The sequence below is a fragment of the Monodelphis domestica genome, chromosome X (genome assembly GCF_027887165.1).
Source record: "Monodelphis domestica isolate mMonDom1 chromosome X, mMonDom1.pri, whole genome shotgun sequence".
Lineage (NCBI taxonomy): Eukaryota > Metazoa > Chordata > Mammalia > Didelphimorphia > Didelphidae > Monodelphis > Monodelphis domestica.
The window spans coordinates 18,008,497-18,020,565 of record NC_077235.1 but is presented as its reverse complement, the minus strand read 5'-3'; the positions used below and the strand labels follow the sequence as shown (position 1 = coordinate 18,020,565).

Here is a 12,069-nt window from a genome sequence, read left to right as displayed (position 1 = left end):
ATATCCAATAGGTTTTGTCTCCGCAAAGCATCCCCAGGTCAACAGCCTCCGATATGTTCTCCTGTCTTTTCTTTTGTCTTCTGCAAATTAGATTCTAAGCGCCTAGAGAGCAGGAACTGTTCTTTATTGCCTCTAGATTTCCACAGACTCCCTTCGTAGGACCATACTCCCCACAATGGTTATTTAGACATCATTTTAGGAAACTTAAAGTACTCTACGAATCAGCAGCCTTACATGCCATTGACAGACTTTTATAATAAAGGCATCAACAAAAAGTGGATTTTGTCCTCCAATACTTAGAAGGGGGAAATGGTGTATTAAAAAATGAAAATGTGGTTTGGCTATGATTTGCCTCTGCTTTCAGCCTCATTTTGCATGCCAGTCAACCCGTAAACATTTATTATACTCCGACTATTTACCAGGCACTTTGCTTTAGCACTAGGGCTGCAAGATGAGAGGATAGACAGTCCCTGCACTCAAGAGGCTTATCATTGAAAGGATTAGATAAACTATAGGCATACATCATCCTATGATTATGTATTACATATGCTATATATTATATTACAATCTAGTGGCATAGAGTAAAACATCAGTTATCTGGATAATTCAAGCCAAAGGAAACCCTTTTCCTTCCATTAGCTGGATGAATTCTTTGGGTTTGAATCATATAAGTAACTGTGTGCGGTTTTCCCTTGACTCAATTTGCATTTCTGAATGCCAGTCAGTGCCACAATTTCTCCTGTTATCTCGAGTTGTGCAGTAAAACTTGTAAAGCATTCTTGAGTAGGCTTCATTGTACTACATTTCCATTTCTCTCCAGAGCCAGACTGAGGGAGCGGATTTACAAAAACGTTAGGAATCCACAGTTTGGGTTTATACTAATTATATTTGCCTGTCCCGATACTTTTTTCATTCAGCGCCAACATTCTCTTCAGTAGGCTTTCTTCTAAGTGTAGATGATAACATTTGGTTTTTTTTTTTCCTCTCTTCCAGCTGCTGAAGTAACCGTGCAGCCAACCCTTGAAGAAGCCTCTGACAACTGCACCCAAGAATGCTTTATTCTTGGCCATTCTGACTCCTGCTGGATGCCCGCTGCGCTGCCCCAGTACCAGCAGCCTCGGTCTCCGGAGCCTCCTGCCGTGATTCGACACAGTCCTCCTGCTTCAAATCTGATCACTACCACAGTGTTATGTCATAATCCTCCACAGCCCCAGGCTGCTGCCATTTGCCCCAGTCCTCCTCAGGCACAGAGGCTAGAATTGGGGCATGGTGCTAGGCCTGAAGAAAGGGGCGCTACTGGAGGACTTTTTGCACAGGATGACTCTATTCAGGGCCGCAGAAGTGGTCCCAGAGGCCTGTTTTGCACAGCTGAGCATGATAACTCAATCAAAGTAATTCCTATGATGACCTTCCCTCCTGGACGGGCTCGACGGGAGTTTCCCAAAGTTGACGAGAATCCCATGTAAGGCCCAGCAGCTAAGCTAGCTGTTTCAGACTTCAGGAGTGAGTGTATATAATCAAAGCGTAAGAACTGAAATACATGCATATTAAGAACTGTTCAACTTGTATATATGTAAATAGAAACTAAAACCGGAATTAATTTCAAGAGCTAGAGCTAGATCCCTAGTTTGACTGAAATTTGAATCAAATATGGAGAAACCAAAGTCAAGAAATACTCTTTGGCAGTGGTAAAGGGCTATGGTGACACATGAAAGCTAAGTGAATGCATCTGAACTTTGGGTCCAAATTTCTGCTTCTGTATGTGAATTATACCAACTTATTCACATGCTTTTCAAAGTCAACCTAAACCATACCACAAAGCTCAATTGGCCCTTAATGCACCACTGCTTAGCGGATACTCGGCACTAGAATGCACTGCACTGTGCCCAGAACAGGCTACTGGATTTCCAAAGGGACTTTTTTCTTTTCAGATTTACCTTCCTAGTTTAACATAAGCTCTACCAAGACTCATTGCATCTGTCATTGTTTAGCCATTCTTCCATTACTAATCCGGTTTTTCCTTTCCCAAGTTCCTATTAGTTAATGTCCCTGGAAATTGAACATAAGAGGACTAAAAACACAAGGAAGCCGAATAGATTTGGTGCCTGATTCAGGGCTCTGGCTGTAAACTACTGTCGCCAAGAGAATATACTGGTGATTTAAATGTTAATTTTACAGCACTATAGGCACTTACTGAAAGATTTTCCATAAAGGATTCAATATAACTATAGATAACCACACACTAAGCCCATTAGACTAAGGGAATTTTGTCATTCTAGCTCAACTTATTGAAGAAAATAACTGACATTATGTAGATGAAAAGCAGGAAGCAAACGTTGGACACACATAATTATAAATATACGTCAAATATATTCTTGTACAGAATTTCTAAGTGATATGCTGGAGGAGATTAGGAGTTGCTGACTGCTTCCTGTGGTGGATAAGAAATACTTGCTACACCATAAAAGGAAAACCAAGAAATCCCAGATAGGAATCAAGAGATATCCTTCTGTGGTGACAAGGAATACTTTGGTATTCCTAAGGAAATTATTTCCTTCCGTTGTCTGTTGTTTTGTTTTTTTTTCCTCTTTTTAACCAGTCATTCTCTTCTATGTGTACATTTCACCAAGTCACAGAAACTCCACCCCAAATTGATTTCTCATAGCAAAACCCGGGCAACTTGTCTAGTTTCAATGTTACTATACCAAGAGACAACTGTGTTTTAGGGGAGGAAAAAAAATCCCCCAAACACAAGAAACAAAGAAACAAAGAAATAAGCAAAGAAACAAACAAACAAAAACACAAAAAACAAAAAACAAAAAACAAAAAAAAAAAACAAAAACAAAAACAAAAACAAAAAAAAAGTAACTTTCTTGTGGATAAAATTAGATATAGGCTTCATAATGTGTAACTTAAAGATATAATTTATGAGTAAAATGTGTGTGTAAAATGTTGTAATATAAGCTTCTGGTAAAAAAAAATGTTCCAATTGGTGAGGATTTCACTGGATGTTGAGACACCGTCTCTCTATGTGCCCAGCAGGTATAAGTAGCTTTGTAACTGTATATTTAATTTCCTTGATTTCAGCTTATTGAAATCGTTTTGATTTTAGTTATAGAAGAGCTTCACTTTAAAATCAGAATTTAATTGACAAAACTGCCAAATAGCTGATGACAGGTTTCTTTTTCTTTCCTTCTTTATATTTCTCAGTACTATTTAGAGAGGTTTGTGGTACACTGGTTTCCAGTCCCATGCGAATCCTGAAAAAGCAATGTGAATCTTTTGGAGACTGACACGCAGTAGCTGTAACTTTACATTCTTTATATTCAAAGGAAAGGCCAATTGGACTGAGAGGGATAGATTGGGGCTACCTATAGCTATTAGCGTCTGCTTCTTAATGATCAAAAGATAGAAAAAGCAAAACAAGGTCATTTCCCAGGAATTTCTGAGTTTGGCCTAAATGGTTGGAAGCTTATTTGGATCTTATCTGTGTCACAAAAATATATCATGCATATTTGTAAAGGCCAAGAGAAGGCAAATCTAGAACCAGAAAATTCCCATGGCATTTCCAAATGGTTTGATCCCCAAAAGCCCAGTGCTTGATAAGATTATTGAAGGAATAAATAAGCTAAGATCATGAAGTAAGATACTGTCACCAGAATGTTGTGACATCCAAGGGCTGGCTGGAAATAACCAAATGCCAACTAGTTGGTTCTGCATCATGGATAGATTCTGCCAGTTTTTCAATGACCCCATCATAAGTACTTTCCATTCTGAGCTTAGAAAATCGATTAAGTTACATCTGTTAACCAGTCACAAATTTAACCTGGGGTATCATGACTTTTAAAGGATGTTGAGAACTTAGCACCTAGAAAACTGTGAAAAAATTGAAACGATTGAAAAACAAGGCCTAAGAGAACACCTACAAGAGTTAGAACCAAAGAGAATTGTGCAGGCGCATAAAATAACACATCAGAGTTATGGATAATTGCCATATATCAACATAGAATAGAATAAAAGGAAGTCATCTTTAACTTGAGCAGAAGGTGTGTGTAATATATATGAGAACCTGAAAAGTAGGGTTATTTCATGAGTAATTGAGGGAGGCTATTTAAGCTCCATCCCTGAAGTTTGTAAAAGTTGGATGTTCACCTTTCTAGAGGTATAGGGCCAGGCTACGGAACTCTAAAGGTCCTTTTCAGCTCTTAGATCATTCGATTAGATTTACAGGTTAGAGAAAGGGTTCATTTTTGCTTGTTTTGGAGAGGTTTGGGAGAGCCCATCAGTGGGTTAATTCCCTAATGCACATCAGCGACTCGTCTATAATAGACTCAAAGTTGTCTGCAGCACTGAGAGGCTAATTTGCCCAGAGTCATAGCTAGTATGTGTCAGTAGCAGGACTTGAACTCAAGTTCTCCTCAGTGCAGAACTGGCTCCCCCCTGTATACTAGTTCACACTGCCTGTCCTGATTATTTAGTAAATGTCAGTAGCTAGGCACCCTAACCATCATATTGGGACAGGGGGGCATGTCAGGCCAGGTTTGGCCAGAGGCAGATATGTGTGTTCAGGTATTTGATCCAATGCATTCTTGGACCAAGTTTCTACTCGATCAGGCATTTTTGACTTGCTTATTTCAGGACTTCATTCCCAGTAAGAACTCTGATGCCATCAATGATTTCATGAAACAAATAAAGGCACAGAGTAGGAGGAGCATCCATGGGAATTTGTCAATGTGAGAATAATTTTACCCTGGCACTCGCTTTTCAGATAAACAGTGATTCCTTCTTTGGGGCTAGAATGGGAAAGGAAGAACTGTTTGTTTTTTGAAAACCCACAAACATTGATCTAGCTTTAAAATTTATCAGCAAATTGTCCCACCAAAAGAACAAAGATGCATGATGGGTCTTCTTAGAATACGTTATTCCCAATATTCGGCCCCATTAACCTAAAATCAATTTAACAATACGATGACTGTGTATTTCATTCCTATAATCATACACAGCAAATGGGCAGCATTGATAAGATCGTGCCTCTCCACTAAACATCTTATATCAAGAATGTATACCTTCTTTAAACTTTGTTTTGCAATTTCAGCAAATGCTGTGTCAGTGTCTTAAGAACTAATACCAGTAGACTTCTACATGTTGTATAACTATTATCTAAGATCTAGAAACAACTTAGTGCATAGAGTGTACATTTTTGTGTAATCTTATTTAGTCACTTGACATTTTACTTTTAATTATGTGAATTTGTGGAGCTAAAAACAATTCTATCTATGTTATAATGGTAGTTAACTTAATGATTAACTTTGTTATTGTGTATAATGGTAACAAAAGAGAGAACCTTGCCTTCGTAAAATAACATGTCGTACTATTTTGAAAATGCTAAAAGACTCATGCAAAATCCACCAATTTTGCATTTCTAAATTATTCTTACAAAGGAAAACTATCCTGCCTTACTTTTGAAGAAATTGATTGGTTTCAACTCATGCAGATTTCAACCTTAGTTGTTTTTCTTAAGGAATATATATGTATATTTAACTACATATACATATATAATATTGTTCATATTTTCTTTTAATTTACTCGTTTAACCAGACCTATACTTTCAAGTAAATATGTCATTTTGTGTCTTAAGTTTCTTGACTCTTCTCCTACATCAGAAAAATTATTTTAAAATTTTCATCAGGATATTTCTAAGCCCATCATTAATTCTTTTAGAAAAAATGCATCTCTATTTCAAGGTAGCATAAGTGATCCAGAAAACATGGAAGCACGAGCAGTACAAAACCTGGGCATTACTTACATTATGTGCCAATTGACCGTATCAGAGGAATTGGGTATGAAAGTCTCAAAGAGGATTTCTCATTTATAATCATTTTTACATACTAACCATCAATTGATTCATAGTAAGTATAATCTTAAACAAAATCTGACAACCAACATTTACCAGCACAAACGATATCAAAGAGGCTGGTGTTAAGTGTGTGTATGTGTGTGTGTGCGTGTGTGTGTGTGCAAAAATAGATGTTAAAGATTTGAAGGCAAAGAATTTACCTGGTAACTTAGAAAAAAATATCTGTGTGAATTATGTTATATTTAGATATGATATTTGAAAAACTTTTGAAATCTATATTTATGTTTGTATTTTGGAGAGATTCTTTGTGACATCTTGCAGGATCTGAAAGTGAACAATGTGTGTAAGGAAGCAGGTCTAACCACAGTTTGGAAGTAAGAGAGGTGGATACTGTATGGCCTAGGCTAGCGGCGGGTAGTCTAGAAGTAACTCTGTAGTAGTAGTTCTATTTCAGGTTCTGTATAGCATGATGTCTTATAATTAATGAATATTAATAAACTCATTCCATAAAATAAAAACTTTATATCTTTGTTTGGTTGTTTTTCAAGGCAAACTGAAAGATTTTACTTGGATCAATGAAATGTTATCAAATGATTCTCTGCAAATTAGCTTTCTATGTTATTTCCGCCCCCCCACCCCCCTTTGGGTTAATCCTCTAATCTTTGACTTGACTTACATTTAAATTCTTTTGAAATTTTCTATTTTTTCATATTAAATAACATTGGCCAGCTTTCATACTAACCCACTGTCTTCTAAACTGAATAACGTTCTGGTAAATTGAGGAAATGTCTTAAACAAATCCAAGTTAATTGTCCCTTCATTCCAGCTACTTAAGTCTATAACTAACTATACTGAATCTTTTCTAAATTCCCTCTTCAAAACATTTTCTGAACTATAACAAGCTTCTCTGCATGCATGGTCTGCTAATACTGCTATCAGTTTCAGTTTGATAGATAGATAGATAGATAGATAGATAGATAGATAGATAGATAGATAGATAGAAAGTTAGATAGTTATGTTGTTGTTCACTTGTTTCAGTTGTGTCTGACTCTTCATGACCCCATTTGGACTTTGCTTTGGCAAAGAGACTGAGGTAGTTGGCCATTTCCTTTTCCGGTTCACTTTTCAGATGAAGAAACTGAGGCAAACAGGGTTAAGTTGCTTGCCCAGAGTCACAGCTAGTACGTGTCTGAGGCTGGGTTTGAACTCATAAAGAAGATGTCTTCCTGATTCCAAGCCCAGTGCTCTGTCCACTTGTACCACCTAACCAGCTGCCTGTGATATATATTATATTATATATATATATATATGTGTGTGTGTGTGTGTGTATATTCATATATATATATATTTATATGTATGTGTATATATACATTCATATATATTATACATATAAAACAAAAATTTCATGAAGTAATGCTAATTAGGATTGCGTAGCATTGAAACAAGAGTCTAAGTTTTATGAACTTAAGAAAAAGGAATAAAAAGGCTATTTTATTAGAATTATTGTTTATGTGGGCACCCCTCTTTCTCTAATTAGCTACTGTTCTTATCAAAGAGTAATATTAAAATACTACCAACTCGCGTTATTCTAGCACTCTCAAACAGATACTCTTATACTTGATGCAAGTCGCAATTATTCAGCCCTTCTAATTTGGCATCATTTCTTGTCTAACTTCTTCTCTCTGTAGGACCCCACCTCCCACCCCTCTTATTCCTACCGCCTGTAGTAGCGCTGGAGGGTTATGTTCTGAGAAGGGTGGCCAGATTGTTTAGCTCTGGAACTTGGTCCTTTGCAGGAAGGGAAGAAGAAACCTGAGATTCCGGGTCTTCGTTCCCCCATTTTTAATCACTTTTGCAGATGGTCATTCCGTCGTTTCTGTTTTACTTTTTCTTTTCCTCCTTCAGTGCCGATATGTCAGGCTTCTTGCATTTCCAAAGCAAAGGCTATCTAATGGTTATTTGAGCAGTGGAAATGACTCTAAAACCAAAGTGTCTGACACACAGCTTAACAGCATTCCCCAAATGTGATCAGAACCAGATTCAAATGTAATTGAGAAATATTTAACAAAATGAATGAAAATATAATAAAATATACATAATATTACATTGTTAAACTAAGTACAAATGGGCCTGCAGGGATCCTTATGTAGCAGTCAATGCCCTTTCTTAGTCTCATTTAGAAAACTCTGTTCTAGAAAAGACCATTAACCCATCCTTTTAATACCAAGCTGACCAATGTGGAGTGTGGTGGAAACGATGGCCTCCAGCCAACCTACCCCTTCATTCCTCCATGCTAGTTAGGCTAGTTGGTTTTTTTCAGATATTGGAACTATTCCCAAGATTTTATCAGCTTAGGTGGCTTGCGCTTGGAACATTGATGGAGCTTCTTGGTTGCTTGGAAGCAAAATAGCCAGGTCGTGAGGGGCTGGACTTTGTATTTGAGGCAATATGTACAGAATAATCAAAACTAGCACAGTTTTGCTGTGCTCAGCTGAATCAAGTCTATATTCTGGAAGAATATTGTTTCCTGCTCTGAATATTCTCCTGGTGTGCCTAATAGCCAGGTCCTTTCCTTTTGTTAACAGTTAGGTGGACTCTCGCTACCTCATTTCATTCCAATTTTGGACCTAAACCACCAAGGTACCAGTTGGAATCAGAACTAGTCAATGACACCAAGATTTCTAGTTCCAAGGCTTAGCTCTCTATCACATGAAATGTTCTCTATATCCGAGGTGCGTGGTGTCAGACTGTAACAGAGACAAAACACTGGACTGCATATTGACTTAGAAAACCACAAATTAGCATTATCTATGTTGTGTTATATTTTTATTCCATAAAACATTTCCCGATTACATTTCTACCTTTTTTTGGCCGCACGTAGACAGTTTCTGGGTCATGTGCCTAAATCACTAAAAGTAAAAGAAATATAAAATTTTAAAACTCTGAGGTTTCACCTTATGCGATGTAAATGGAAAAAAAAACAACCAAAAATAGTAATAATCCATGTTTGAGGGGTTATGGGGAAATAGCACATTTGTGTAACATTGGTAAAGCTGTGGAATTCAACTATTTTGGTTATCAATTTGGAATTATGCAAAAAGTGTTTAAACTATCTGTTTGCTTTTGATTCAAAAAAATCACTTGTGGTCATATACTCTCAGAAAGTCAAATCTAGATACTAAAGTTTAATATATTTTGAAATATTCATAGCAACACTCTCAGTGGTAGGAAAGATCTGAAAATAAAATGGATGTTGCCTGAATGGATGGTAGATGGATGAAAAAACTATGATATACATAGAATACCCTTGTCTGAACTGTCTGCTCAATTTACAGGTTTACAGGTTGAGTTTGGTTCTAGGTTACTCTAAAGGTCTAGGTCCCTACCACTGTAGCTTAAAAACCTCAAGTGGTAAACACAAGTAGCTCTCAGCCAAGGTATTTATTAATGTGGCATAGTAATAATGGCAGCTACAAAAGGTCCTCCTCATAAACCCAAGGTGTACTCTCCCACAAATACAACATCCATGGGATAAGTAGGTACAAACTTAGAACCCCAAAGTCATGAGGTACACGTGTAGAGAACACGTATGGCCCAAGTAACTCACTTCTCTGGCACAGCAGGACCTTAATTTCCTTTTCCTTCTCGTGGAGTTATCACAAAGCTCCCTAAAGGGCACAGTTGCCCAACTCTATTCACCAAGTCTCCTCCATTGTCAGTTGGCCAAAACAAGAATTTCTTGACTTCATATCCAGGTGTCTTCTTAACTTCTATGACTGCTTGAATACTACCTTTTGGTGTCCATGTCTGTCTAGAGAGACTGTCTCTGTTACCTACTGGAATCCTATATGTCCTCCCACTTTGAGTAGTTCTGTTTCAAAGTAACAGGATCACTGTGGGGAAGGATGGAGAGAAATCCCTTCCTGCTCTACAAGGATGATTCCCTCTCACGGTACAACTTCTCCTTCTCTAACTAACTAGCCTGTACTGACTCCTGAGCTGGTAAACTTCTGCTTTTCAATGTCAAGCTACCTTCACACTTTGGAAATACTTCCTGAATGGATGGCAGGGTATAAACATGGCTTTGAACTTAGTTTAACACTATTTTCTGTGAAACTATTGGCTTAACACTGGTCATACTGTGATTGTGCCTCACATAGCAGTGTAATAGAATATGACTTGGTAGTGAGAAATTATGACTGTGAGAAATTCAGAGTAAATGGCAAAACTTCCATGTTAACCAGTATAGGGCAAACATAATCATCTCAGCGATGACAGCCAAAAAGCAAAGAAAAAGATACAAGGAAACTGAACTTTGGGAAATCCAAAACCAGAACAAAACAGGGAGTCCCAGAAATCCGATAATGAAACTGCTAGCACAGAATATTTTACAATCTTGTCAAATGTGTAGCAAATGTTTTTGTTTAATGTCTTTTTTTGTCTCAAGAGAGATGAATGGGGAGGGGGAGAGAGTCAAATGGCCGTGATCGAAATATGCAAAGCATCAAAAGGACATATTTCTAAAATGAGCGTCCAAAAAGCAAAGAGATACATAGAGTGAAAATGAAAGACTGGAAAAACATTTACAGTGTATCAGGGGATTCCACTAAAGGAATTAAGATCGTGGTATCGGAAAAGACCCCCCAAATTACGTCAAGCTAAACTATGCTTGAAGGCATGGTAACTGATGAAATAAAACATATCAATAGGGATATTGAGCAAATATGATTTCACTGGAAGAATGAACTTCTAAGGAAAAATCCTATCAATGCAGGTCAGCACCTTCTTGACAACTGCTAATCTTAGAGTTGCCTAGAACACTGTGATTTGCTCAGGATTACCCATCCGATATGTGTCGATATTGGTGGTCTTGGCTCCAAGGCCAGCTCTTTATCCATAATGCTACACTGCCTCTCATTATTAGCACTATTAAACCTATATATGTGCCTAAAGACATAACATCTAACTTCATAAAGGGAAAGCTAAATGGAGCACAAAAGACATAAATAGCCAAACAATCATTTAACGTTTTTCTCTCACAGATGATTAAGTTTTGGGAAGAGAAAATGAAAACATAAAATTGAATGGGCTCTTGGAAAAGTTAGCTACAGGCTGCCTGTGATATCTTTTGAATGGAAACATTGAAGGATATGTAGTCAATTCTCATCTGAGATTATTTTTCTTTTACCCGCTATCTATCTTGTTTGTACATAGTTGTTATAATGTAAACTATTGGAAAACAGAAACTGGTCTTAACTTTTCTTTTTATTCTCAGCACTTGATACAATGCATGGTACATGGTAGGCTCTACATAAATGCTTGTGGACTAACTTTTTCTCTTAAGTCCTTGAGCAAGTCAAGAACTCTGCTGTAAGGCTGCAGTGGGGAGAGAGGCAGCAGTGGTGAAATCCATAGTGGCCAGCTGCTAGCTGCCGGTAGCCTACCTGGTTCCCATGGGGTTGTGAATGCATGACACTGATGGTTGCTTTTGGTTTTTGTTGTGTTTCTTCTTTCTTGATTGTAGGTAAGTGAATAATGGAGATGGAATGAAGCAGTTTCCCACCCTGTGAGCTTGGAAAGGTTGAAAAAACTACTCTTAAGAGGCCAGCAACTGGAGTCCATGAAAGAAGCTGCCAGACGCCACAGCAGCTTAGTATGGTGAGTTTATGACCCTGTTTGCCCTAGTTCAGCAGTGGCCCAAAGCTAAGTAAGGTAAGATGAGCTGCGAGCCAGACAGTGATCCATCCATTTCTTATCCTGCCCTCAGAAGTGAACTGGATGGGAAAGGAGGGGATATTTGCTAGCAACACTGTTAAGTTGGAGAGAGTAAATGTTCTTTTGCAAAAGAAAGTGTTCATTGGTTTTCAGTGATATTGGGGGAACTGAGAAGTTGGTGAATAATATTAGGAGGAATCACCCTATACAGGGGTTTGTTGGAAATGAACCGCTTTAAAAACCCTTCAGAAATAACCCTAAAGGGGGGCAGCTGAGTAGCTCAGTGGACTGAGAGCCAGGCCCAGAGATGGGAGGTCCTGGGTTCAAATCTGGCCTCAGACACTTCCTAGCTGGGTGACCCTGGGCAAATCACTTGACCCAATTGCCTAGCCCTGACCACTCTTCTGCCTTGGAACCAATACATAGTATTGATAATAAGATGGAAGGTGAGGGGTTAAAAAAAGAAGTAAGCCTAGAACACTGAGGGGAGAAAATGG

At 37.9% G+C, this 12,069-nt stretch overlaps 1 protein-coding gene across 3 annotated transcripts in view; it reads left to right on the top strand.

Moving 5' to 3' along the window:
- LOC100022865 (protocadherin-11 X-linked) overlaps positions 1-11,515 on the top strand; it is a 575,820-nt gene extending 564,305 nt beyond the window's left edge. For 2 of the 3 annotated variants that reach the window (XM_056808906.1, XM_056808908.1), the window contains 2 exons: positions 994-1,462; positions 11,382-11,515. In XM_056808906.1, coding sequence (XP_056664884.1) covers positions 994-1,462; positions 11,382-11,385 — 473 coding nt within the window. In that variant the 3' untranslated portion in view covers positions 11,386-11,515. Of the gene's footprint in view, positions 1-993; positions 6,376-11,381 lie in introns of those variants that run through there. The other variant, XM_056808907.1, reaches the window with a different exon arrangement.
- The last annotated feature ends 554 nt before the right edge of the window (positions 11,516-12,069 follow it).